General features: G+C 37.4%; 1 protein-coding gene across 4 annotated transcripts in view; it reads right to left on the minus strand.

Moving 5' to 3' along the window:
- Positions 1–475: 475 nt before the first annotated feature.
- LOC120634159 (nucleolar protein dao-5-like) overlaps positions 476–25,492 on the minus strand; it is a 52,363-nt gene continuing 27,346 nt past the window's right edge. Inside the window, exons 2-11 of one of the 4 annotated variants that reach the window (XM_039904581.1) lie at positions 19,264–19,321; positions 18,232–18,696; positions 17,665–17,751; positions 15,670–15,747; positions 13,129–13,230; positions 10,009–10,123; positions 8,463–8,582; positions 6,851–7,045; positions 6,143–6,333; positions 476–5,689 (exon numbers count right to left, since the gene is read on the minus strand). In XM_039904581.1, the coding sequence (XP_039760515.1) occupies positions 5,528–5,689; positions 6,143–6,333; positions 6,851–7,045; positions 8,463–8,582; positions 10,009–10,123; positions 13,129–13,230; positions 15,670–15,747; positions 17,665–17,751; positions 18,232–18,696; positions 19,264–19,314 (1,566 nt within the window). In that variant the 5' untranslated portion in view covers positions 19,315–19,321 and the 3' untranslated portion in view covers positions 476–5,527. Of the gene's footprint in view, positions 5,690–6,142; positions 6,334–6,850; positions 7,046–8,462; positions 8,583–10,008; positions 10,124–13,128; positions 13,231–15,669; positions 15,748–17,511; positions 17,752–18,231; positions 18,697–19,263; positions 19,322–25,492 lie in introns of all 4 variants that reach the window. The other 3 variants (XM_039904579.1, XM_039904582.1, XM_039904580.1) reach the window with 3 other exon arrangements.

The raw sequence follows: 25,492 nt of genomic DNA on the forward strand, positions 1-25,492 counted from the left end.
ACAGCAAAAGCTTGGGTGTGAATTGCTCTAACTTCATAGCTTAATATTAATTTACTGTGAGATGGTGATAACAAAAAAACTACCCGGCTAAGTTTGTTGTACGCACTTCTTAGACCGGGGCGCGTTTGGAAACCTTTCAGCTTAAGGTTTAAGTTGGTAACGAAGTTATCACCATCCCCTGACAATTATGTAAACATATCAACGCTTCATAAGTGATAGGCCTACATGAATAAAGAATTTTTGAATTTGAAATGGAGAATTATTTTTATTTTATTTATGTAGCCATAAGGCCACAGGAATATCATCATAGGAATTCAAATTCTTTTTTCAAATATCACACAGATACAATACATTCCTTTACCTTGATGACAGTATGTCTGTGCCAGCCTAACGTTAATGTGTAATTTAAGATATATGACAAATTAAAAAAAAAATGTTTTATAATAATGAAATGATAAAAGTTGCCCAAAAGGCATACTTAAAGCCATAAACAAGAATTGAATTGAATTGAAATGATAAATTAGTAACCAACAAAAGCAGTTACTAACAAAGTAAACAAACAGTTTCTGGACCGGTTAATTATTTCAAAGATTTTATCAAGGAACTACGAATCTATTGACCGATTAATGAGCGGTTTCCATGCGTGAGCATTGACTGGGTTCATTGAACGCTCATTGTTTGATCTCGTACTTAGCAGCCACCCTTGTACTCGTGCAAGAAACCGGTCAATAAGCGTTTAATATATCTTTCCCTAATCATTATTTTCTCAAGTGAATTCAAAATGATGATACCGGTTTAACCTAAATAAATATCGGTTACATCGAAACGAGTGTAAAGCCTCGACGGATTTTATGACAAAATGAAAGACGTAATTCATAATACTTCTATATATTTCATCTAAATAAAAAATGAATATAATATTTTTACACGATATTTGATATCAATTTCAAAATATGTGTATTTTCCGGGCATCATATTCGATTTTTACTTTTTGTTTTTGGGAAAGATTGCACAAAGTCGCATATCTGTACCGAACTAAACTAAATCTTAATCTAAGCTTATTTTTAACCAACGGAAATTACATCCAGGACTTGACACAGCATATCGATTCAACACCCGACTTAACCCGAAATAAAACATTGCAATGTAGTCTTTATGCCGCACGACATAAAGCTTCTTGTTCGTTCGTGCTCTAACTTGAGTTGAGTCAGTGTTGAGTTGATATAGTGCGCCATTAGTCGAGCATCAGGTTAGTTCATTACCTTTTTTTTACACAAAGGGTAAAATTTGTTTATTACCAAACTATATTTCGAATGAAATAATATAAAACTGATAGCTCCGCCTGAAACTATAGGTAGGTTTGTATAAAGGTTTGAACGCACTGGACGCACCGCAAGTTACGGACATGTTTTTAATTGGTAAATCCATAACAAATGCGTTAATTTGTCTGTGAAATAAACGTCTGCGAGTGCGACTTTAGTAATCGAGAAACTCGACTTCACGCTATCACTCTATAAAGAGGTTGTTACTGTGTGCCCCTACTTCAGTGTTAGATGTAACTTTAGGATTAAGTTCGTTAACGATGTGTTGGAGGAGACAAAAATTCTACCCACTGTCAAAGTACGGCAACAGATAATAGGAGAAGCTTACTCCCGTTTATTATTTGGATATTATTTCCGCTGGTGTGCCAATGCTCCGAGAGTTGATAAAGCTGTGGGAGAAGATAAACCCTGGGAGAAAAATGTATCTTTTCCATGCTAGCCTTGCTAAGGCGAGTGGTTGGCGCCTAAGCCAGAGTTGAGAGTGTTAGGCAGCTCTATCTAAGTACATTAGTCAAATGCCAGTTTTCGTCGTTAGACATCAGATAAGAGTTCGTGAAAAGTTTTTTTTTTGTCTCTAGGAATCACCTAAATTACTAGGCATCCAATGAAGGCTATTCTAGGTTAAGTGAAAACGGGCAAAAGAAAGTTAACTGGACAGCAACAGTGTGTTCGTATGCGGAAGAAATTGTTTATTTTACATTGATTGTAAGAAAATAAAATATCTTGTAACCAACGCAAGACAAAGTGTCGCGAGAGAACAGTGTTAGCAATTAAAAACATGTCCGCTATAACAACTATAGTTTAGTCAATTGATAAAACTTAGCTGGAATAATAAGTCGAAATTTAAAATATCATAATGTTAGGATTGTTATTTGTGTATTTTGGAGTTTGAAATGTGATCTTTTTTGCTAAACTGCATCTAACACAAAGTATACGCCAGCCGTACAAGCAATTAAGATACACAATAGAAAAATCCTTCCTAAATAAAATATGTAAAAACAAAAACTTTTAGGTGGGCAGCTAAATGTGGGCATATTTTATGCGTATATCATTTATATGAAAAAAAAAATCTGGTCATTCTTCATTACTGGTCTGGTTGTCCAATGTGAGATTCTACGTTAACCTTTTCTATCGCGTGACCGTTAAGTAAGATTTACATGATATCGAAAGAGAGACATTCCTTGGCATTCCTTTTTCCCAGTATTTTAAGTAGATGACGCTCTTTTGAAACCATACAAATTGAAGTTAAATTCACGCGTACGAATAAGTAAACGTAGGTAGAAAATCTCACATTTTATTGAGTTTCCTGCTATTAGTACACTTTTTTATAATTAATTAAAATAGAATGAAATGTTTGGCAAACTGCACGAGCAATAAAATCAAGTATAGTTCATAAATGCATTAACATTCGATGTTAGATACAGACACTACAAACAGACAGACTTGACGTTTCAAAAATGCTTATATTAGGCCTACTTGAAATAAATGAATTTTGAATCGAATTTATTTGAATTTTGAATTGAATTGATGCAAATATAACAGGGCCGTACGAATAAACGTTATGTATAGCCAATGACAAGTTATACAATGTTTTATCTGTCTATCTATTATCAATAATTTGGCATTCGATAGAAGGAAACAAAGCATTGCGTAACTATAAAATCGGTACACAACTTTTATTAGATTAGGTGTGCTGTTATTTCATAGGGATAAGTTTTTTTTCATACTTGAACACTTTTTAGTAATTAACACATTTGGAGACACGAAAAAGGTTTTATATTAAATAGTACGTAGTTCGAAATGCGACATTTCACATACTAAACAACACAAAAAAGTGGACTCAATGATTGAACAAAAAATATTAAAATTTATAAAGTAATATACTCATATTACTTATACATATATATCAATGGATCTTCATGATCGATGCTAAAACATCGCAAATTTTATATACAATGAATCTTTTACCGTCAAACATTGGCAACCATTTACATCTATCTGCATAACTCTAAGCAATATTCGAAATAATTAAAGTTTACTACACCAGTTAACTTCTGCATTTAGGCATGAAACGATCGCAATTCATTCAATTAATACTCGTCACTTAAACTCGGTAAAGGGTGCTTCTTATTCACCAAACTATTAAATATTTTTTTCTTAATATTGTGTCTTTGCTTATTATTTTTATTAGCAAAGAATTCTGACTTTGGACAGATTAAACGGGTCAGTATTGTACGATAAAAAGGCACCGATTATTAGTAAATAAACATTATTTCACATATTTAACCGAATAACATTATAAGTGAACAGTATAGTACAACCATTGTATTATCAAATTTAACATCTAACATGTTTCTTTTTAACAATCCGATACCACGATTTAACATAAATGCTAAGCATAATTTCACATACATTTAAACCGAATAGGCTTTCATCCCGTGACGAAATTAAACATCTCCGATATTTGTTAAGAGGATTTAACATACACAAATACTAATATAGATTTTACTAGATTTCACGTTGTGACCCAATTTAAGGTTATTCGGATGTTTAACTTCTATATTCCAATTCCACGATTTAACATAATAATGTTAAAATTTATCGATAATACTAATATAAATTTATGCTCTTACAAATTTTAACATACCAGACGTTCACCATTTAAGTCCATGTACATCTTATTACATATATATATTGTAAAGTTCAACATCCTTTGACCGTGACAAAATAAAAGTACATTTTGTACTGTCTCTATATAAAATACACTTACAATGTAAAAGGGACATTTAATAGACGTTTTCCGGAAAGAGCGAGAGAGCTTTTGAAAGTCCTTTGGTAGGAAGGGTAGGTACAGCGCTTTTCATTGCCAGAGTTGTTACTTTTTAAATTTTTTATTACTCAACACTACAAGTTAGCGCTTAACTGTAATCTGTGGTGGTAAGTGATGATGCAGTCTAAGATGGTAACGGAATTGCCTGTAAGGGGAATGACATTTATATTAAACCCCTAATCGACATCGTACCGGAACGCTGTTGGCGGCACGTCTTTGTAGAAGGGGTTAGTCACGCCAGGCTTGAACCATATTAGAGAAAATTCAGAAATTTACAAATTTCCTTAGCCGGGAATCGAACGCGGGACCTCCACAGCGCACAACTAACGTAGTTGAATAAATGACCTATTAACGCAACTTAACTTTGGCGTAACCTAATTCTGTCAAAATATAAACACGATACCTTCGCCGCTTCAAACTGGACTTTTAACTTTATTCCATCTAGATAAAGTTTATAATGCAATGCTAAGAAATAGCCAAATAACGGGGAGAGAAATGTATGCGAATATAATCACACACAATAAGGGATCGGTGGGGATTGGAATTTATCTCTTTCCGCAAAACATCACTTGAAGCGAAGCTTTTTAACGTGAAACGAGCGAGCGAGCGGAAACGACTCCGCCAGCCAATGAGGAGTGCAGTTGGAAACGATGTATATCGACAAATCTCATGACGAAGACAAGATGGTGCTTGTATATCGTGCATTTAGCTTACGCAATTGTCCCCTGCGGTTAACTAAATACACGAACTTATCTAAACTCTGTTTTCTCTTATATAAACAATTTTTTCGTTACTTTTTAGGAGTTTGGTACACAAAGGGGTCCTATTACTACGACTCCGCTGTCCGTCCGTCTTTCTGTCTGTCTATCCGTCTATCACCAGGCTTTATGTCATAAACCGTGATAGTTAGACACTTGAAATTTTTACCAATGTATAATGTTGCCGTTATAACAACACAAGAAACAGAATTAAAGAGGCTCCCACACAACAAACGTGACTTTACAGAATATGTATTTGAATTAAAATCAATTAAATTAAAATGTGACAAATATTTAAGGGAGGCTCCCCCCTACAACGGACTTGTCTATTTTGCAGTTTGCATAGACAATTCATGCGCGAGTCCGTCTCGCACTCGGCCGGTTTTTTCTATTCTAAAAAGCAATGAAAAGACCGTTTGTAATTTAAGACAAGTAAGAAAAACGGAGTGTATATATACACCTCATATATGAGGCCGTTTCATTGGTCGGTATAACCTATGAGATTTGAATACAGACATCATTCATAGGAAACGTAAAAAGCTTCGCCTCTGTCACCTGACACGTAAACGTTTTATGACATAACCCTTTATGGTTAACAAGGCGGTGTCAGTGCTATGTTACATGACGACGCAGCGCTTGGAGTCCCGCTCCGCGACGGCGGGCGAGGGGGTCGGCGGGGCGGCGACGGTCGCGCCTGGGGGCTTGATGGCCTCCGGGTCGAAGGTGTCCGCCGAGGCGACCGGCGCGCTTAGCGGCAGGTCTGTGTTGATGCCGACGATCTGTAACGAGTTATTAATGAATTAAGAGTTCATCATCGGGCAAAATTTAGAATCTCCCCGGGGAAAGGATAAAAAAATATCTTTTCCCAGAGCTTTGCCAACTCTCAGGGGACTGATATATGTGTAATAATAAAGGTGGGTAAACTTCTCCTATTCCATGTTCCCTTGCTTTAGCACTGCTGACATGGGAATTATATCCCTTGTCAGCAGTGGCGTTTCTTACCAGGGTATGCATACAGCAGGAAAATCCATTTCAGGACGATCAATTTTAGGGTAGACTGTGCTTTTGTGCATTTATGAAGTGCACGGCACTGCTTGTCAGGGGATACAATCGGGGAATGTTATTTTTGTCTCCTGCCTGTGCTGCTGGGGGACGGAGTTCAATCGCTCTTAACGGATGAAGAGAGGATAAAATTTTTGAATCTGACGAGCTCTACTGCTGAGGGTGGTTACCTCAGCGGCGCGGCGTGCGGGAAGCGGCGTGGAGGCCATCCGGAAGGGCTTAGCTAGGCGTTCCAGAAGCCTTGCACGCTTGCTCCTCACGGCCTCCTCAGCCTCGCTGGCGAGCTCGACGACTTCCTCGTGCGACGGCTTGCGCTTGCGTCCCACCACAGTACCAGTCGGCCGCGTCGGATGTTCCGCACCTGAAACACATATTTCTATATATATAGGTTGGGGAAAAAGTCTTTTCGCATTATAGTATGTATGAACTTGTAATGAAGTCTCGTTGGCTATACTAATTGTATATGGCTGGTTTCGGTATCAGTGATCAGAAGCCAAAATTACCTAACTACAAGATAGCAATGAGTTATTGAACAAAATGGTACCTACAAACTCTAGTTAAATGTAAATAAACTATATTAAAAAATGTTATGAATTATCTTAAGAAATGCGAAGAAACTTTTTCCCCAACCTAAAAATTAAATAAAGTTGTGTTAGTTACTCCATTTATAACTCAAGAACGGCTGGACCAATTTTTAAGATATTTGATTTTTTGGACTCCTTCACACAAACACTCTTTTCCAATTGTGGGAATCGAACCCACGGCCTTGGACGCAAAAAGCAGGGTCGCTGCCGACTGCGCCGACCGGCTGTCGAATTGATTGCACTCGAGCTGCCCTATCAAGACTGGTACTGGTAGCCGGGTGTACGGGTACGCACTGGTGGCGCCGGTGGCGGGCGCGCGGGCGCCGCGGGCGCCGCCGATGTTGCGCAGCGCCATCTCGCGCAGCGGCTTGTAGGAGCGGCGGCCGCGGATGCTGCGCAGGCCGCTGAGGTAGGGGCTGTCGGGGCTGGGCTCCTCCGAGATGAACGACGACGTCTCCGTTATGTCCATCTCCATCGTCGTGTTGTTGCCTGCGGGGTGAGCGGGTGGTTATTATTATAATATTTAATAATATTTATTTATGTGCCAAATTGTGGGGACATAACAAGAACACATTTCATTAAACAGACCCTTCACAATCGACTGTCACAGACGGTGTGCAAATGTTTATAAAAATAAAAAAATAAAATATGAAAAGCATTACAATTTAAAGAATACAAATACAAAAATCAGAAATAAGTAATAATGTCATTTTAAATGAATTAGGCAAATAATACAATTACAAAGGTTGTTATACAGTTGGAATAGTTAACTAGCTACTACTTAATAAGTACAGTACAATTTATTTGAATTAGCGTGAATAATGTGCTTGTTACATTTCATTGAAAAAATAAAGAAATTTTCAAAAAAACAAACAAACTGAGCTACTAATGCTAATGTCGAAATTAGTATATGCCTTTAAAATCAGTCTTATAGCGACTGTAGCGCCATCTAGTAGGAAACATTGCAGTTTCGGTCTACTTTTTTCATACGTCCATATTACAATGAGACACGTTTGAAAAAAGAAGATTACACATTGTTTTTTTTCCTTAATTTTATAATTTAAAAAATATATATATGCATTTTAAATTTATAAAAATTAACTTTTAAATAAATATAAATATACTGCGACAGTACACACATTGCCATCTAGCCCCAAAGTAAAGATAGTTATGTTTTGTTATGGTACTAAGATGACTGATGAATATTTGTATTAATAATATAAGTAAATACTTTTAATATACATACAAATATCCAGACACTGAAAAACCATTCATGTTCATCACACAAAAAAATTCCAGTTGTGGGAATCGAACCCGCGGCCTTGGACTCAGAAAGCAGGGTCGCTGCTTTATATTCTTAAGTATTTATGTATATTAATCATAAAAATATTCGTCAGTCATCTTAGTACCCATAACACAAGCTATGCAATTTGTCGTAACATATTCATAAAATTATATTTTGTAAAAAATAAATAATGGCGGGCAAGTTATTTATATAATTTGTAGGGATAAATAATTTATATGATAGTTATTTTATATTTGTATGATAGTTACATGTATATACATTATAGCAAACTGTACAAAGATTATAGTTACCAAGACGTAAATAATAGTTACCTGTATCTACATTATTGTTACCTACACATCAATGATAGTTAACCTTGTGATAATGAATTAGTCGGGTGTTGATGATAGTTACCTGAACCTAGATTATAGACATAAATGATAGTTAGCTGTATTTTGATAGCAATTACCTGTTTGCGGATGACATATACCTGTATGATGACAAATACCTGTATAAGTGTATACTGATGAGTTTTACCTGTGCCTTGGTTAAAGTTACCTAGATATAAATAACAGTTGCGTGTATACCGATGACAAATACCTGTATGCTGATTGCAGTTACCTGTATAATTGGCCAGCAGCGACGTGTTGGTGTTGTCGGCGAGCCGCGTGCTGCGCCGGTAGGGTGACACTTTGACGCGCGACTTGGAGAAGTTGGTGTCCGCCTTCACGCGGCCCTCGTCTGTGGGAGCACATCGTCACACTAATACTTTCGTTGCACTGCCCTCGGACATCATTGGATTGTTTTTTATACTAATAAAATATATAATGCCTCGTTGGTCTAGCGGTAAGCATCTTTAACAACGGACCACGAGCGTTCAAATTCCGGGTCGAAAAATGGTTTGGTTTAGAGTTTATTTAGTTTCAAGTACCGGTCCGAAGTTAGGAATTTAGCGGTGTTGACTCTCGTTCCTCGGAAAGCATGTTAAGCCTAGTTATTATTCCTAACTAGTACCATAAGATTTGTACGCAATAGTAATCAAGTATTTTTTTTATTTTTTTTTATTTTTATTGGTCAACTTAAGAGTAAAACAATTTATGACAACTAGGTCACTCACCTCATCTCAAACCACACAGTTTATGTGACAAGGTATAGATTAATGATTAATGATATTCATTTTAAAAACAATTTTTTTTATTTTATTATTAAGTTGCAATCACAACCCTACCAGTAGTCAGTACACAACAGTTAGATAGCAAGTTTATGATTACAACTTGTGCATAGATGACATACCAGATCCCTACCCACGCAATATTCTCTCTGATAAAGTTATTTTAAAGCAAAATTCTTTAAGGTTGCCCTTACATATTTAATGTTATTAGTGTTTTTAATCTTAACAAACAAATTAACTGGAAGTTTATTTATAAGATTATTAAAACACCAACGGCGAACTAAAATGGAACTTATATAATCATCATTATACCAATCCATCATCGGCCCACTTCAGGGTACGTCTCCCTCCACAATGAGAAGGGGTTAAGGCTGTCCACCACGCTGGCCCAGCGCGACATATAAACTTGTTCTTACGTCATAATGTTCTCAAAGGAGTGGTGGACTCCACTGGACATACCTTTGAGAACATTATGACGAAACAGGTTTCCTCGCGATGTTTTCCTTCACCGTAAACGAACATAATATAAGTTATATGGCTTGTTTTTAAGCTCAAATTCGTCAACTACTACTCTCAGACCCATTTTTACTTATTAGGTCGTCGGTAGTTCTACCCGATTCGATTTACAAGCGATGATAAAAAACAAAGTAATCCAAAACGTTCAGACAAAAGATTGAATTTAGGAAAATTGAGGTAAAGTGAATTCAAAGTGTCTAATTTTGGATTTGTTCGCGCATAAACATCAAGCATTAAATAACGGTAAATCTTGACTCGGTTCTATGATAAATTAACTCGGAAATCACAAATAGCTTATACAATTTTTAATATGAATAAATTAGGCTTTTTAAATGAATTTAAATTATTGGATTGAGGAGGATATTATCATATGCCATCTTCTTACTCTCTCTGTCTGTACGAAACTGTTCTTGTTAGTTGTCTCTTGTTTTTTGGTTTGACTCCTCAACCGTTGTAAAGAACATCAAGCATAAAACTCACCTTCATTTTCAACTTCCACAACCACTTCGATCTCTCTCTCCATTTTATCATCCGCATTACTGGTCTCCTTCTCGGCTTCATTAATATCATCTAGAACTACGACCGGTATAAGAACCTGTAACCAATGAAATAACATTACATAAATGACGGTCGATTGGCGCAGTTTGCAGCGACCCTGCTTTCCGAGTCCAAGGCCGTGGGTTCGATTCCCACAACTGGAAAATGTTTGTGTGATGAGCATGAATGTTTTTCAGTATCTGGGTGTTGTGGTTAAAGATCTTTTTTTCTCGAAAGAATTACAAAAAAATTCGATTAGTTGAGAAAACATTAAGCTTAAAAATAAAAAGTTGTGAGCGTACACTATAGAAGGTACATATAAATCTATAAAGCATAACTTAATGCAGCTAAAAGAAAATTTTCGTACAATCGGGTAGTTTCACAAATAATACCGAGCAAAAACATACGACCTTCCTACTAGATGACGCTACAGTCGCTATAAGACTGATGTGAAAGGCATATACTAATTTCTGCATCGACGGTAGGAGAGCCGTAGCTTAATTGGTGAAAGCGCTCAGGCCGCGACTGCCCGAGAGTCTCAGGTTCAAATCCTGTCTGTTCCGAATTTTTTATATTTTAAATTTATAAAATTGATAATTCCTCCAAGTGTAGATAAAAACACTAATATAAATTATAAAAATAAAAACATACGACTTAAACAAAGATCATCGTTTACTGGAAACGACTTAAACTGACATATTATTTATCAAGTAGAATTGAGTGTTTATATGTATATTATAGTATTTATGTATTATATTCATAAAAATATTCAACAGCTATCTTAGTACCCATAACACAAGCTACGCTTACTTTGGGGCTAGATGGCGATGTGTGTATTGTCGTAGTACATTTATTTATTTATTTTATTATAAATATACCAAAAGTGTATTATTATGAAGCTGTGCGGTGACGGCAGTTCAGAATACGGTTGTCACCACCGCTCTGCTTCCCGCGGTTGTCGTACGAGACGACCAAGAGAATATAACGGATCTGACAGCAGCCTCCTGTGTGGTACTACTAGCGTCCACCCAGCGTGGTCATGATGGGAAAATCCACCCGTTGGGCAGCAGTCTTTTGTCCAACAGTGGAGTTTTATTGGTGGCGTTACTTTTCGCACTTTAGTGCGTTTTTGATCAATTGAAATATAAACCGTGTCGTGTGGTGACGGCAGATCAGAATACTGTTGTCACCACCCCTCTTCGCGCTGAGTGGTAACTAGCCACGGCCAAAGCCTCCCACCAGCAGTGGCGTACATACATGCACAAAAGCACTGCATACCCTAACATTGATATTATAACTGGAATAGGAGGAGAGTTTGTGCCGTTTTATGCAATTGAAGGTGTATGCATACCCTGGTAAGAAACCCAATGAACGCCACTGCCGACCAGACCAGAGAAAGTTCAGAAATTATAAATTCCCAAATCGCCCCTACCGGGAATCTAACCCGGGACCTCCTACTTAAATTCACAGCGTTCACCGGTGCACCACGGAGGTCGTCAGTTTGCTTTATGAATTTAAATTTATAATAAATATAAAACACTATTAGGTGAGCACACACACACTACTTTCCTATTTCTATGCAAAATTTCGCTAATATAAATTAATAGGTAACAATTGCTATTTCTTTTAATCCCGCGGGTAATTTTTATCAACAGCTTTAAAATGACGAAATATCTATTTCCAGGATGATCTCCGTGCTCCGGTGATGAATATTTGTACTTTACACCAAACAGAGTGCCGAGTGCGAGATTTTTGTAAACGATAAAAAAGCTTGGGTGTAAACAATTGCTCTAACCAGGTTGCTTCTTAAATATTTTCTAATGACAATGTGAGATGGTGATAACAAAAAGAACACCCGGCTAAGTTTGTTGTGGGCTTCTTCTTAGACCAGGGCGCGATTGGAACCCTCGTAGCTTTAGTTTTAAGTTTACGATTGTAGTTATCGCCATCACTACTCACTGCTATGTACACATTTTGTATATAATAACGCATCAAAAGTGCCATCTATGTGCCTATTTGAATAAAGAAATATTTGACTTGACTTGACTAGACTCATTTGTATGGCGTCCGAAGAGCGCCATCTCTGGTCCCTAGATGGCGCTCTTGGAACTCCGTGGCTGCACCCCATCGTAAGTGGCTCGACGGTTGAGCCGAACATGGGTCAAATTCAAAATTCACATTCAAAAATGTTTTATTTAAATCACATACATAAAATAAACCCCACATTCATATCCTACAACTTTTAATCGATTTAGTATCTAAAACATCAATCGATCTAAACTTATAGCACACTTTATAATCTACAAAGAGATAACTTCTTTATATGGAGGGTAGAGGTAAGGAGAGTCATCTGTGTATATGAAAAAGTGTCGTCAAAATGTATTAAATTAGGATGGCGCCACATTTGCATCAGGGTAACTCTTAAAAGAAGCGCCAAATATAAATACCGTACTATTTACTGTTTACGAAATAAAATCACTCTAAACGCACGTTTGGTTATAATAAATTCTCAATAATTAACTACTTTAGTCGATAATGACATTACATTTTTTAACTCGGCATACTTCAATTCATCTACGATTGCTACATTCATACCATACCCTGTGCATCCACCAGCGCCATTGTGGAGGATTTTTGAACTGTTATTTAGCGCAACAACTGGACACTTTTTCAACTTTTCTCCCATATAAGATGACTCTCCTTACCTCTACCCTCCATACTTCTTTAATATTCATTTGACACTTCTGTCTGTACTCTTCTGTACCTCTATTTTTCCCGCCATCTCATATGACCTTCCTTTTAGCTCTGGTTTCCAGTCATTTTGAATTCCTACTCAAACTTATACCGACCACAGATTATGCATAATTTTGACTTTTATTATTTTGATTTTTATTATTAAAATTATTGTGAGGTGATGGTGATATCTACATTGGTTAAACTTGAAACTAAACCGAGACGGGTTCAAACGTGTCGTGGTCTAAGAGCCCACAAAAACTGAGCCGGGATAGCAAACAATTAAACAATCAGATACATTGACGCATTTATAATATTAGCATGGATTACCTTATCGCTTGAATCCGATGCATTGCCTGGTTTTGGAGAGTCGGCCGATCGCAGCTTGCGATCTGACGCGGGCACGTCGTCTTTTAGCTTCAGGAGTTTGGACTGGAAATTCGTTTTATTATTACTCATTTGTTACACAATAAAAACTTCGATTAGTCGGTTCGCGTTCTAAAAATAAGTTTTTAATTTAAGCAATTAAAATATTACTTGCTGAAGGAAAAGATCGTGAGGAAACCTGCACGACAGAGTTTTCCATAATGTTCTCAACGGCGTGTTAGGTCTACCAATGCGCACTCGGCCAGCGTGGTGGAAAACGGCCGTAACCCCTCTCATTCTGAGACCCGTGTATTCTAGTGGGCGGGTAGTGGGTTGTAAAGATAAATGTAAATGTGTTTGTCACACAACTCCTGTTTTGGATATTTTTTGTGTATTTCATGGGTGTTTAAAAATTCAATTGGAACCGTTAGGTGGCGCTGCTTTGTACTGGTGGTCACAGGAAATCGCGGGTCTCCGTGCCGACAGTAACAAGGCGCGTCAAGCCTACACCCAATGCCGCCTCGGAGGCCATTGATCGCGTCCGAAGAGGATCACCTCTATAGGGAGCTGCGAACGGCCAAAATGGCCTTTCAGGTTACCATCGCCGGGGCTAAGGGGTTAATAAGGAGTTTTTGGCAACCCTGGACAGGGTATAATCGTCAGAGGCAAGATGCGGAGGGTCCCTCCCATGGAATCCATCCAGAGCTCCTTAATCGGGTGGTGTCCGGACTCTTTCCCGACAACCAATATTCACGCCTATTATGAGGCCTCTATCCGGGGAAGGGGGATGCAGATTGCAGCCCCACCACGAAAACGTGGCGCTGCTTTAACAGGCAATCGTTTATATATTTAAAAGATTTATATATTATATTGTTGTCTTTATAATATTTAATTTTTGGTTGTACACTATGACCTGACGGGTGTTGTGTACAATAGAAGAAGTATTCATTCAAGCATTCATTCATTCAAGAGGACAACTTCCGGGGCCGCTAGTAATTAAAAAATTAAGCATTTAATTGTAATAAGTGAAAAGTTGTTAGGAATATATTTAAAGATTTTTTACTCTTTTCTCTATATTTTACAGATGCCCTATATATAAATAAATAAGCAGAAAAGAAGAAAGTATGTTTGAACAACTGTATAAACGTTTTTGATCATGACATAAATACAACGCTTGTATGTTTTAACCGGAGCAATTATATCCAGGTGGTATACAGTATTTATTCAACATTACTTAATAATGAAGTGTAAACACTAATTATTGATTGAATGTAGGTCATTAAAATGCCATATTTAAGAACTGAGTTGAACTGGCTCAGTGGCAAAGATCACTATGAATGTCTTGAAGATATTTGCCAACCGAGCTTTATTTAAACAAAAAAAACCGACCACAAGTATGATAATAAAATAACTTAATAATCATTGATATCGTAGAAGAATAGCAGTATTTGAGTTTTTTGTTTTTGGTTTAAATATTATTTAAAAGCAAAGACATATCAGCCAAACCGACACTTTTCCAGAAAAATTACGATATTGTTTAAATTAATAGAACAAATATTAAGGCAATGAGACTAAATCTCACAGTAGACGGCCGATTGGCGCAGTGGGCAGCGACACTGCTTTATGAGTCCAAGGCTTTGGTTTCGATTCCCACACCTGGAAATTGTCTGTCATGAATGTTTTTCAGTGCCAGTTATGTATTTATGTATATCCTAAAAAATATTCGTCAGAAATCTTAGTACGCATAACACAAGCTACGCTTACTTTGGGGCTAGATGGCGATGTGTGTATTGTCGTAGTATATATAATTTTTTTTATATCTATCACAGGGTAGAAAAAGAAATATAAAAATGTAAATAGTTTATGATCGAAAAGAGCAAGTGCAAAGTTTCTTGTCGGCTTCTTCTCGGTAGAATCTGCATTCCGAACTGGCGGTAGAGTCACTACAAACAGACAAACTTGATGTTTCATAAGTGCTTATACCCTGCTATCTTTTTGGCGCTGTCACCGTTATTTTTTTTTGTGATTTCAACACACCATTAAAGTTGATGTTACAAATTCTAAGTGAGCATTTTGATTTGGACCGTATCGCTTAAAAAAATTGCGTACTAAGCAACATTATACGTCTGCAGCAGTGCCATAAGAAACAATTGCACATTGCATTTATAATGTAACTAGCTATTGCCCGCGTCCTTCGTCCGCTTTTACTATGGTTTTTTACAAATTCCGTGGTAACCGTTCGTTTACTTCGAATGAAAAACGTGAATGTTACCCTTCGTACTTTCAACTATCTGAATGCAAAAAATTCAATTATATTGTATGTTTATTTAGGGCGGGAAGGAAGGACAAACGTTCACCTACGCATTTATTACTTAGAGCGAGCGAGAAATAAACCGACCCAAAAAAATGCCCAAGTGCGTAATAAGCCACATTATATGTCCGCCACCAGTGCAATAACAAACACATTGTTGTCAACATGCATTTATAATATAAGACTAAACTCACGTCGTCGGGCACGTAGTCTCTGTCCGATAGTTTTTCGGACGCCGGGCGTGGAGTCTCCGGCGTACGCGTCGCCTTTACCTTCACCAAGCGAGTTGGTTTGTTAGTGGCGTACACACAACTATATTAACATTATTGCATAAAACCCCGACAACATACAAAGATAAAATCGTAGATATGCTTTCGTTTTGATTTTTAGTTTGAAGTTATAGACACCGGGATGTATCTTTGCATCGTTCGAGTCCAGTAGTACTGAAGTGTATCGATAATCCGGTCGTATTTATATCTAAATACCCACCAAGTCAATGTAATGAAAATTGTTTGTTAATCAAATATAATTTTAATTGTTGTTTGAAAAGTATTTATTAATTACGTAATAATTATAAGCGTATTTATAAAAACCCTATTCAATTTAATAAAATATCTGGCCAATATAAATTTATCGTTGTGAAAATTTTAATTATTTACCACTTTATAAAATTACTGTTACATATATACTTCTTTAGCGGCGTTAGGAAAAAATCATGGGAGTGAAATCATACGATATAACGAAATGCGCGCGCACATGGTTACACGATTTTAGTAGGACGAAGGTAGTTGCGGAATCGAGTGAGAGGGGAATACATCATCCGCCAGCTCACTTTTAACGATGCGCACACCGTCACAATAAACCGACACCCTGAAGTTAGCTATAAGGTTTGAAAATGTACAAAATGTACAATGGGCTCATTCCGGTGATTTAATGGATTCAATTGTACAAAAATCTCAAATTTTAATCTTTATTGAAACTTGGTAGTCCGATAATGAGATAACTAGATAATGCGTTATAAAAAAACTTTCAATGTATTAAATACCTCTTTTCTATTGATAGTATCGTTTTCTCTACAAACGTAGAATAAGGCGTGAGATTAAATTTTTGAAAAGATTTTTAATCTTGTTACGCTAAAGAAGTATAACATCTAACGCGCGTACATAAGTATACACACGTTTTTTTTGTAACACAACGCAACGTCTGTTATGAAACCTCAGTAGATTTAGTATACCTGTCACGCAGAATTGGGAAGGGTCGCTATTTAACAGCTAAGCATATCTACAATTAAAATCTTTGGATAGTTTTTAAAAGTCATTGGTTCACATGACAGCCAGTCGCTGAATCAAGTAAGTTCCTTCTAGTACTTTCTTCTCGACTGAGAAGAACTGTGGTCTACACTTACTTAAAGATCATCGAGTAGGAATGCAAATAGAACAATATCAGATAGTTTATCTTTCACCGGGACAAACACAAACGAAAATCACAAGAAAAATCAAGAGCCTTTGCCTTTACTCGACGCGAATCGTGATCTTATGATCACAACATTGTTCCGTCGCTGCGTGCACAAAAATTGCGTCATCTGCAAAGACTCCAAATACTTACAAACGCAAACCGATATACCAACACCCGAATAACCACCAACACCTAAAAAAAAAACAAACAAAAAAAAAAAGGTCCACAAACCTTGCGTCGTGCATGGAACAATACATGCCACCCAATTCTGGTACCCTGGTACTTCACGAGTGATTTTATGGAGAATTACAGCAAGTCTACTTCGGGTAGCCTCCTTTGGGATGAGGATATTCCTGGTACTAGACGATGGTAGCTCTTCATTCCTCTATCCCCATCAATACCATCAAACCCAGATACCATACAAACCTTTGTTTACTAGACAAAACTTCTTCCCGAATAAATTTCTAGTACATAAAATTCCACTTATCATGCTATATATTGCTCCTTTCGTTTCTTGATTCCTGGTACTATCGACATGCGGATTTCCCCCTTCCCCCAAACCACCTGATCATCAGACATACCTGCGACCTTCGAGTGTAGCTGCGACTTGGCACACCCTCAGGAGTTGGGGGTTCGAAGCACTCCCCATCTGAGTCCTCGTAGGCCAGCTCCGGGAACATCTCGTCTTTCTCCTGGTCCACTTCCAAATCCTGGAGCTCGTCCTCCGAACTCACCGTGTCACCATTTTGCTCCCCGTTGACTTTTGCACCGTTCTCTTTCGCTTTTGGTTCAGGCTTCTTGGATTTCTCGTCCGTTTCCGCCTGGAGATGGGGTTATTGAGATAAATAAAATTGCGAAATTGTAAAAATGAAAATTGATTTATTTTTTTATATTGCCTATAAACAGAGCAAACCTTCGCAGGGCAGGGCATCATGCTGCCTTATGTCCTGTAATTACACAGGCAACCACGCTTTGCAGACCGCACAGCATTTCAACAATGCTGCTTGCCGGCAAAAGTAAGCCTGGCGGTAGAACTTTCCAGAACGCGATCTTTTACAAAAAACTCTTCTTCTACTAAACAAATAGCGCTACTACTAATACAAAAATCTCTAGTATTTCTCTAGAAGTCAAGTTTTTGATAAACTACAATTTCGCATTGGCTAGGTCCGCGTGAGCGTTACCGATTCTGTTGGGACCAGAACGCGAGAAACCTAGTCTAAACGACATTGAAATCTAAATTTTATGCAAGTAGGAAAGTCGTAATCATAGCCAAGCATGCACAAGAACTGTTTAAAACTTACTTTGACATCCTTGTCCTTATTACTCTTGTCTTCTTTCTTTTCTTCTACCGCTTTCTTATCTTCTACCACCCTCTTCTCTGTTGTCTTCTCCTTTTCTACAGCATGTTCTTTTTTCTCTGCCTCCTTTTTGTCAACACTTTTCTCCGCCTTGTCTTTTTTGTCCAAGCTTTTATCTAGCTTGTCTTTTTTGTCTACGCTTTTATCTAACTTGTCTTTTTTGTCAACGCTTTTATCTAACTTATCTTTTTTGTCTATGCTCTTATCTAATTTATCTTTTTTGTCTGTTTTCTCAACAACTTTATCTGGTTTATCTATCTTTTCAGAAGCCTTCTCATGTTTCTTTTCTTTTTCGTGGTGCACAGATTTCTCTGACTTTTCTGTAATTTTCTCCGCTGCCTGTTTCTCCTTTTCCGCGTTTGCCGCTATCTTCTTCTTCATTTCTTTTACTGGACTGTCAGTTTGTCTCTGAAAACAATATTTTGGGTTAAGACTACTTGCCATGTTTCTTTAGCTTACGAACTTTTATACACCTACGCCAATCAATCTTATCCTAAAACATCACATGGCAGTTTGAATTTCATCTCCATCATCATAACTTCAACCAATTGACGTACACCGCTGGACGTAGGTATTTTAATGCAATTCCAAACTCCTGAGCCGCTTATTTTCAGCGGCTCCCAGCGAGTCGCTGAAAATAAGCGGCCTACGCCTGTCCACCTTGTTGGGGGTCATCATTCTAGCACATTGGTTGAATTTAGTAGTGCTACCCTTTTCTTACCTTCTTTCCCATGTTCCCTGCCGATAAGGATGACTCTACTAACTTTACTATTTGACCTGAAGATTTCGGATGAGTTGATTTTATTGGCTTTGAGCGTTACGGCTGCTTGAGTTGAAATATTATAAAAAGATAGGAAGTAGCTTATAAAATCAAAAATAGGATTATGATTTTAGGAAGTATGTTGAAGATTATTTTAATCTGTTTCGAAACTTCAGTTTTGTGTATAATATTAATGTTTTGCTTAATATATTTACCTTATCCTTTTCTTCTCCAACATGCCCCTTACGCGTAACTATCTGACTCATAATTTACCTGTAACAAAAATAAAACATTATAAGTAACCCACTACCAGAAAACTATTCAACAGAATCAAAAATCGTAAGCGTTTAGTATTAGTAGAAGAGTTTTATCTGAAGGTGCTCGTCCGGGGAAGCACTATTGCCATGCTTATTTCTGCCGCTAAGCAGAATTGTTGCAATGCGTTGGTTGCAGGTGTAATTCTAGGCACATCTACGCCTAAAATTGGTGAACACGGGCGGCATATTGCAGACGTGCACTTCGCATGCCCTGTGACGTGTTGCAAACCCTAAGTTTGCACTAAGTAGACGATATAAAGTCTTATCAAAGAGTCATAAAAAACTTAAAAGTGGGCATCGAAGAGTTATAAAAAACCTACCCATAAGTTTTTATAGCTCCTACTGGAGATTTTATCCGCTTTCATATTATCTGCCCACTAGCCGGATTTTTTAATCACATTTGACGGCCGATTGGCGCAGTGGGCAGCGACCCTGCTTTCTGAGTACAAGGGCGTGGGTTCGATTGCCACAACTGGAAAACGGTTTTTGTGATCAACATTAATGTTTTCAGTGTCAGGGTTTTTATTTGTATATTATAAGCATTTATGCATATTATTCATAAAAATCAGCTATCTTAGTACCCATAACACAAGCTACGCTTACTGTGGGACAGTATCGCTTCCCACTGCGCCAGTCGGCCGCCTCTGTTACTGTTTATATTTTAGTTGCTCAAAAACGCGCTAAACTATAAAAAGTTATTTTTAAAACTACGCTCGCTATACTATGTTTATTAATCCAACAAGCGCAGAGTATTATTTAATCTAGTTCAATCATTATTACATGAGCGAATGCTCGAGGAAACGGAGCTGTGGGCGAAGACAAGTAATAAGTAGGCATTCAATACAAACCTGCCATTCAACTCGAGCGCGGTCAGACTTACAAAAAACTTGATAAAGCTCTTAATGCATATTTACGTCTTTAGACTAAGCTTCCGGTGTGCTTAGGCTACCGTAGCAAATCGTACTCTACATTTTCCCCCCCTCAGTACAGATTAAATAAGGAGACATAAAAATTATCCCCCGATTATATCCACAGCACGGTTATATGAAGGCCGACTGGCGCAGTGGGCAGCGACCCTGCTTTCTGAGTCCAAGGCCGTGGGTTCGATTCCCACAACTGGAAAATGTTTGTGTGATGAGCATTAAGTGTTTTTCAGTGTCTGGGTGTTTATATGTATTTTCTAAGTATTTATGTATATATAATTCATAAAAATGTTCATCAGTCATCTTAGTACCCATAACACAAGCTACGCTTACTTTGGGGCTAGATGGCGATGTGTGTATTGTCGTAGTATATTTATTTATTTATTTATTATCTCCTCAGGGAAAGGATAAAAATTTAACTTCTGCTTTATCACATGAAACGGTGATAGCCGAGTGGGTAGGAGCTCGACTTCACTTTCGGAGGGCCGAGTTCGAATCCCAGCACGCACCTCCAACTTTTCTAAGTTAAGTTAAGCAATAAAAATATAAGACGCGCTTCAACGGTGAAGGAAAACATCGTGATGAAACTTGCATGCCTGAGAGTTCTACATAATGATCTCAAAGGTGTGTGGAGTTCACCAATCCGCACTGCGCCAGCGTGGTGGACTACGGCCTTAACCTCTTCTCATTGTGGGAGGAGACGCGTACCCTGTAGTGGGCCGGTGATGGGTTGATATGATGATGATGATGACAGCTTTATCAACTCTCAGAGCACTGGCGCACAAGTGGAAGTAATATAAAAATAATAGTGTATTAATAAAAGGGGTAGACTTCTTCTATTCCGTGTTGCCTTGCTTTGGAAGGTGTACAAGTAAATTTTACCAGTTGTCAGGGGATATAATTGGGGGATGTAATTTTTGCCTATGCTAGCCATGCTAAGGGACCTAAAAAAAACCCACTTTACGGGTTCGAAACGTAGTACTTTAGTCCCATTTTGAAGTAAGAGACGTCAGCAGGGCTAGCATGAGACAAAAATTATATCTCTCGATCATATCATTACCGTGTCCACCTGCTACAGAGGGTAAACTTCTCCTATTCCATGTTTCCGTTCATAACGGAAACATGGAATAGGAGAAGTTTACCCTCGTTTATTATTACACATATGTTATTTGGATATTATTTCCACTTGTGCGCCAATGCTCTGAGAGTTGATAAACCTGTGGGAGACGATAAATTTTCATCCTTTCCCCGGAGATATAATTTTCTTCTACCCATGCTAGCCGTGCTCCAGTTTTTAATAAAATACCTAGCCTATATGTCTCTTGAGAGACAATCTTTAAACGTGTAGAACATTATTATTATTATTATTATTAAACTCTTTTATTTGTATACCACAACATTAACATATACAAAATATAATAAAAACGGAAAAATAAAGAAAGAAGTAGAATACAAAAGGCGGCCTTATCGCTTAATAGCGATCTCTGCCAGGCAACCTTTTTATTAGGAAGAAAAAAAAGAGGAGAATCAGCTGGTGGTACCAATTTTTAAAATACATACATACGAATAACTGCATACGTAATATGTTTTTTTAACAGCAATTTTAATTATGAAGTCTGTAAATGGTTCTTTGGTTGCTACACCGGTTTTAGTGCGTACCGACCAATGTTATACAATTCCGTGATGTAGAAAAAAACAAAGGACCCGGAAAAAACGCCCTTCGTAGCAACCATTATACCAACACCGCCATTAAAACCCAGACTTAAAAATCATTGCCGTAGACAGCAAAAGGCGTAGACACGACTCTCTATAATCTTGAAGTGAAACTTCTATAGAATCGTTGTGATTTGAAACTCGATAAAAACAAACGCATAAATGGAATAATGTCACTAAGTCGGCGAGAGAATGAGATAGAATACATCACATTTTTTGTTTTAGTTACCATGGAAACGGAATAATATTATGTAACATAGGTAAGAAAGAATACAATAGAAATTTTGATATGGTTACGATGTAAACGAATAATGTAGGCTACTTTTTTCGGCCGTGTGGGAATTGCAAAGGTTTTATTTTCTAAAACTGAGCCTTAAATTCAAAGACAATTAATTTATTCAGAATTCAAGAAAACTCTTAATTCTAAATTCACACTTTTGAGTGAAATAATCGTCAAGTATGACCATTTGTTAGTTAGTTGATTCTACCACAGGTTCGGAAAGTTTCAAGTACGCCTACTTTATAAGCACCTTTGAAATGTTAACTCTGTCTGTTTGTAGAGACTACAATGGATTCGGAAGGCAGATTCAACCGTAAAGAAGCAGGTTATAAACACAGCAGATTTCTCTTCAACTACAATCTCAACTGGTGTTAGCGTGCTAACCAGTTAGGGGTATAGGAGTTTTAATAAACCGATACCTTTAATCGGTTTTACGTGAACCTGAACGGTAAATCGCTTGGCGGCACGTAATCGGTAGGGTACTACTAGCCAGGTAATAGACAGAGCTTCCTGTTTATACAGTACCTAAAAGACAACAAAAAGATCCTATATGGTTCGGAACAGTAAAAAAACTATTTGAAACAATTTGAAACAATTTGAAAATAAATCATAATTTTGATTTGTTCCTATCTAAACATATTGCAACTCTGCTTCATTATGTATAGGAATAGTGGCGAGAGGTGAACGAACTATTGTAAACACACCGATAGAAAATGCTTTGGTACAAGACATGAGAATCGGCGTTTTGATAGTAGACTGCTACTATGAGTTCTTGTAAAACGAGATTCAGTATAACAAAAATATAAAAAAGTGTAGTTGTCGTGGGCCTAACACAGAAACGAAGCCTATGAATATGTATTAAAGTTTTAATATCGTCGCTCGTTTCAATATTTATGTTTCGACCTTTTCTCGGACGTTCCAGACGTGCGTATGATGTTTTTCTCTCTCTTCCATCAAATACACTAGCTAAAAGCTAAAAGTAAAATGTTTTTACTTATACTACGTAAGTTTTTTTCAAACTACCCTCATATAAACTTTAGTTTGGTTCCTTGATATCACTTCTACTAGTTTCATTGCCGTTCACGATAAGTTCGTGAAAAATAATCTATAGTTGATCCTCAGTATTTTATTTATTCATTGATTTGTATTAATGCACGTGTATAAACATCGATGCAGGATAGCCAAATGTGGAATGGTCATTTTTAGGCTTAAGTATTTCTATTTTATAATTTTATTGCTGTAGGGTTTGTGACCAAAGGTGCAATAAAACAACGGTCATTTTATTGCACCTTTGGTCATAGTTAAAATAATCGTATCATAAAGTAACTACGAAAACCGTACTTTACTTTGGACATTTTTTTCTATAGAGAATATTTAACTAGATCGTCTAAAGCGGACAACCGGATTAGTCAGGATTCTAGACTATATTTGACCTGACTAATACTATAAATTCGAAAGTGTTCATTCGCTTGTCCTTCCTTTACGCGCTAACTTAGCAATCAATAAACTTTTTGGCATAGTAGTTGAAAGGACGGACAGTTGAGGCCACTATAGGCGTAGCCTACTTTGTATCCCAGGAAAACAAACGGTTCCTAAGGCATTTGTAAAAACCTGTAACAAACGCGGGCCATAGCTAGGAACATATGTACAGTTCTTTCAACTTTATCTTGTGCCGCACAACGCACACATCCATCATTCAAGCACACTCCGCAAGGGCTAGTCATTGAAGTGTTATGAGCAGATGTGCGTGATAACGTACACCAGTGCACAGTTTGAATTTAGAACTCGCCAGCGGAGTTGAAGGTCTTGGCAATTCGTCTTTAACTTTTTTAAGCATCCATATAGAGATGTATAGACGTACGTATCTTTACATAGTTGGTATCAAACAAAGTAGCTCCCGCCCCTGATACGATTAGATCTTTTAAACTACGTAACGGATTTTGATACAGTTTTCAGCAACAGATAGAGTGGTTACAGAAGAGAAAAGCAAAGAAATTCAAAGATTTTTCTTGTGTGAGGGAGGTGGTGGGAGGCTTTGGCCGTGGCACGAGGTAGTTACGTGGTACCCTATGAGGCGCCCTCAGGCCGACGATCCCTTCGCTTCTTCGAGCCCTAGGGTTCAAACTCTTCCTGGCAGAGCCCCATTCCGAGGCTCGCCAACAAGCCCGCGTTACGCTGTTAAAATCATTAGGGTTAATCAGCTACACACAATCCGCAGAAGAAAAAAAAAACCGACAAAGACTTGCCGCTAAGAGATTTGGTGTTACGGTTCGATGTCGCGTAGAAACCTATTAGGGGTATAACTACCATACTCCTTAACAGGTTAGGCCGCTTCCATCTTAGACTGCACCATCATTCACCACCAGGTGAGATTGTAGTCAAGGGTCAACTTGTAGTAAAATAAAAAAATAAAAAATTATAATGTGATGTTTTTACTAACATATTTTTGTGCGCTAACATAGTTTATCGCCATTAACTCACTCCTTTTTCACATTTTACATGTAACAAACGCATCAAAAGTGCCATCTATAAGCCTATTTGAATTAAGATATATTTGACTTTGATTCCAAACGCTGGCTAAACCGATACGATATATAGTTTAAATCAATCTACTGCGCAATTGTATATCTTAAAAATGTTCAAAATGTTGAGGCGATAACGCCGCCTATTGTATCTTTTCTTTCTTTATTTCGATTGTTTTTTTTTTACTGAGCAATCTCCGCGATGGTATATGTTCATCTCCAAAGTATAACCCCCAGATGCGATTTTTATCTCATAATATGCGACCTTGCATTATGCTTTGGTACCGCCAATCACACTCTGCTCATCAGATTTGGGCAATCGATCCCTCCGTCTATTTTTCTGTTTACTTTTCAGGAAAGAGAGATCAATAAAGTCCCTACGATCAGACAGTGACAACGCTTTGTATACATTCAGTAGATCAGCGTAGGTACTGAACTCTTTTAAAATGTTGTCCTTGTATACAAGGTGCCGTAAAAACTTCTTCTGGACTCTCTCTATTCTATTCATGTGTATTTGATAAAATTAGCTTCATGCAATAGAACAGTATTCAAGTTTGCTTTGTACAATCGAATTAAATAGAAGCTTGGTAGAAGTCTTTATAAAGTCCTTTGTATTTCTAATGATGAATCCCTAGAATTACAGAGATTTTTTAATCATATTTGACGGCCGATTGGCACAGTTTGCAGCG

Source organism: Pararge aegeria, chromosome 23 (genome assembly GCF_905163445.1).
Source record: "Pararge aegeria chromosome 23, ilParAegt1.1, whole genome shotgun sequence".
Classification (NCBI taxonomy): domain Eukaryota; kingdom Metazoa; phylum Arthropoda; class Insecta; order Lepidoptera; family Nymphalidae; genus Pararge; species Pararge aegeria.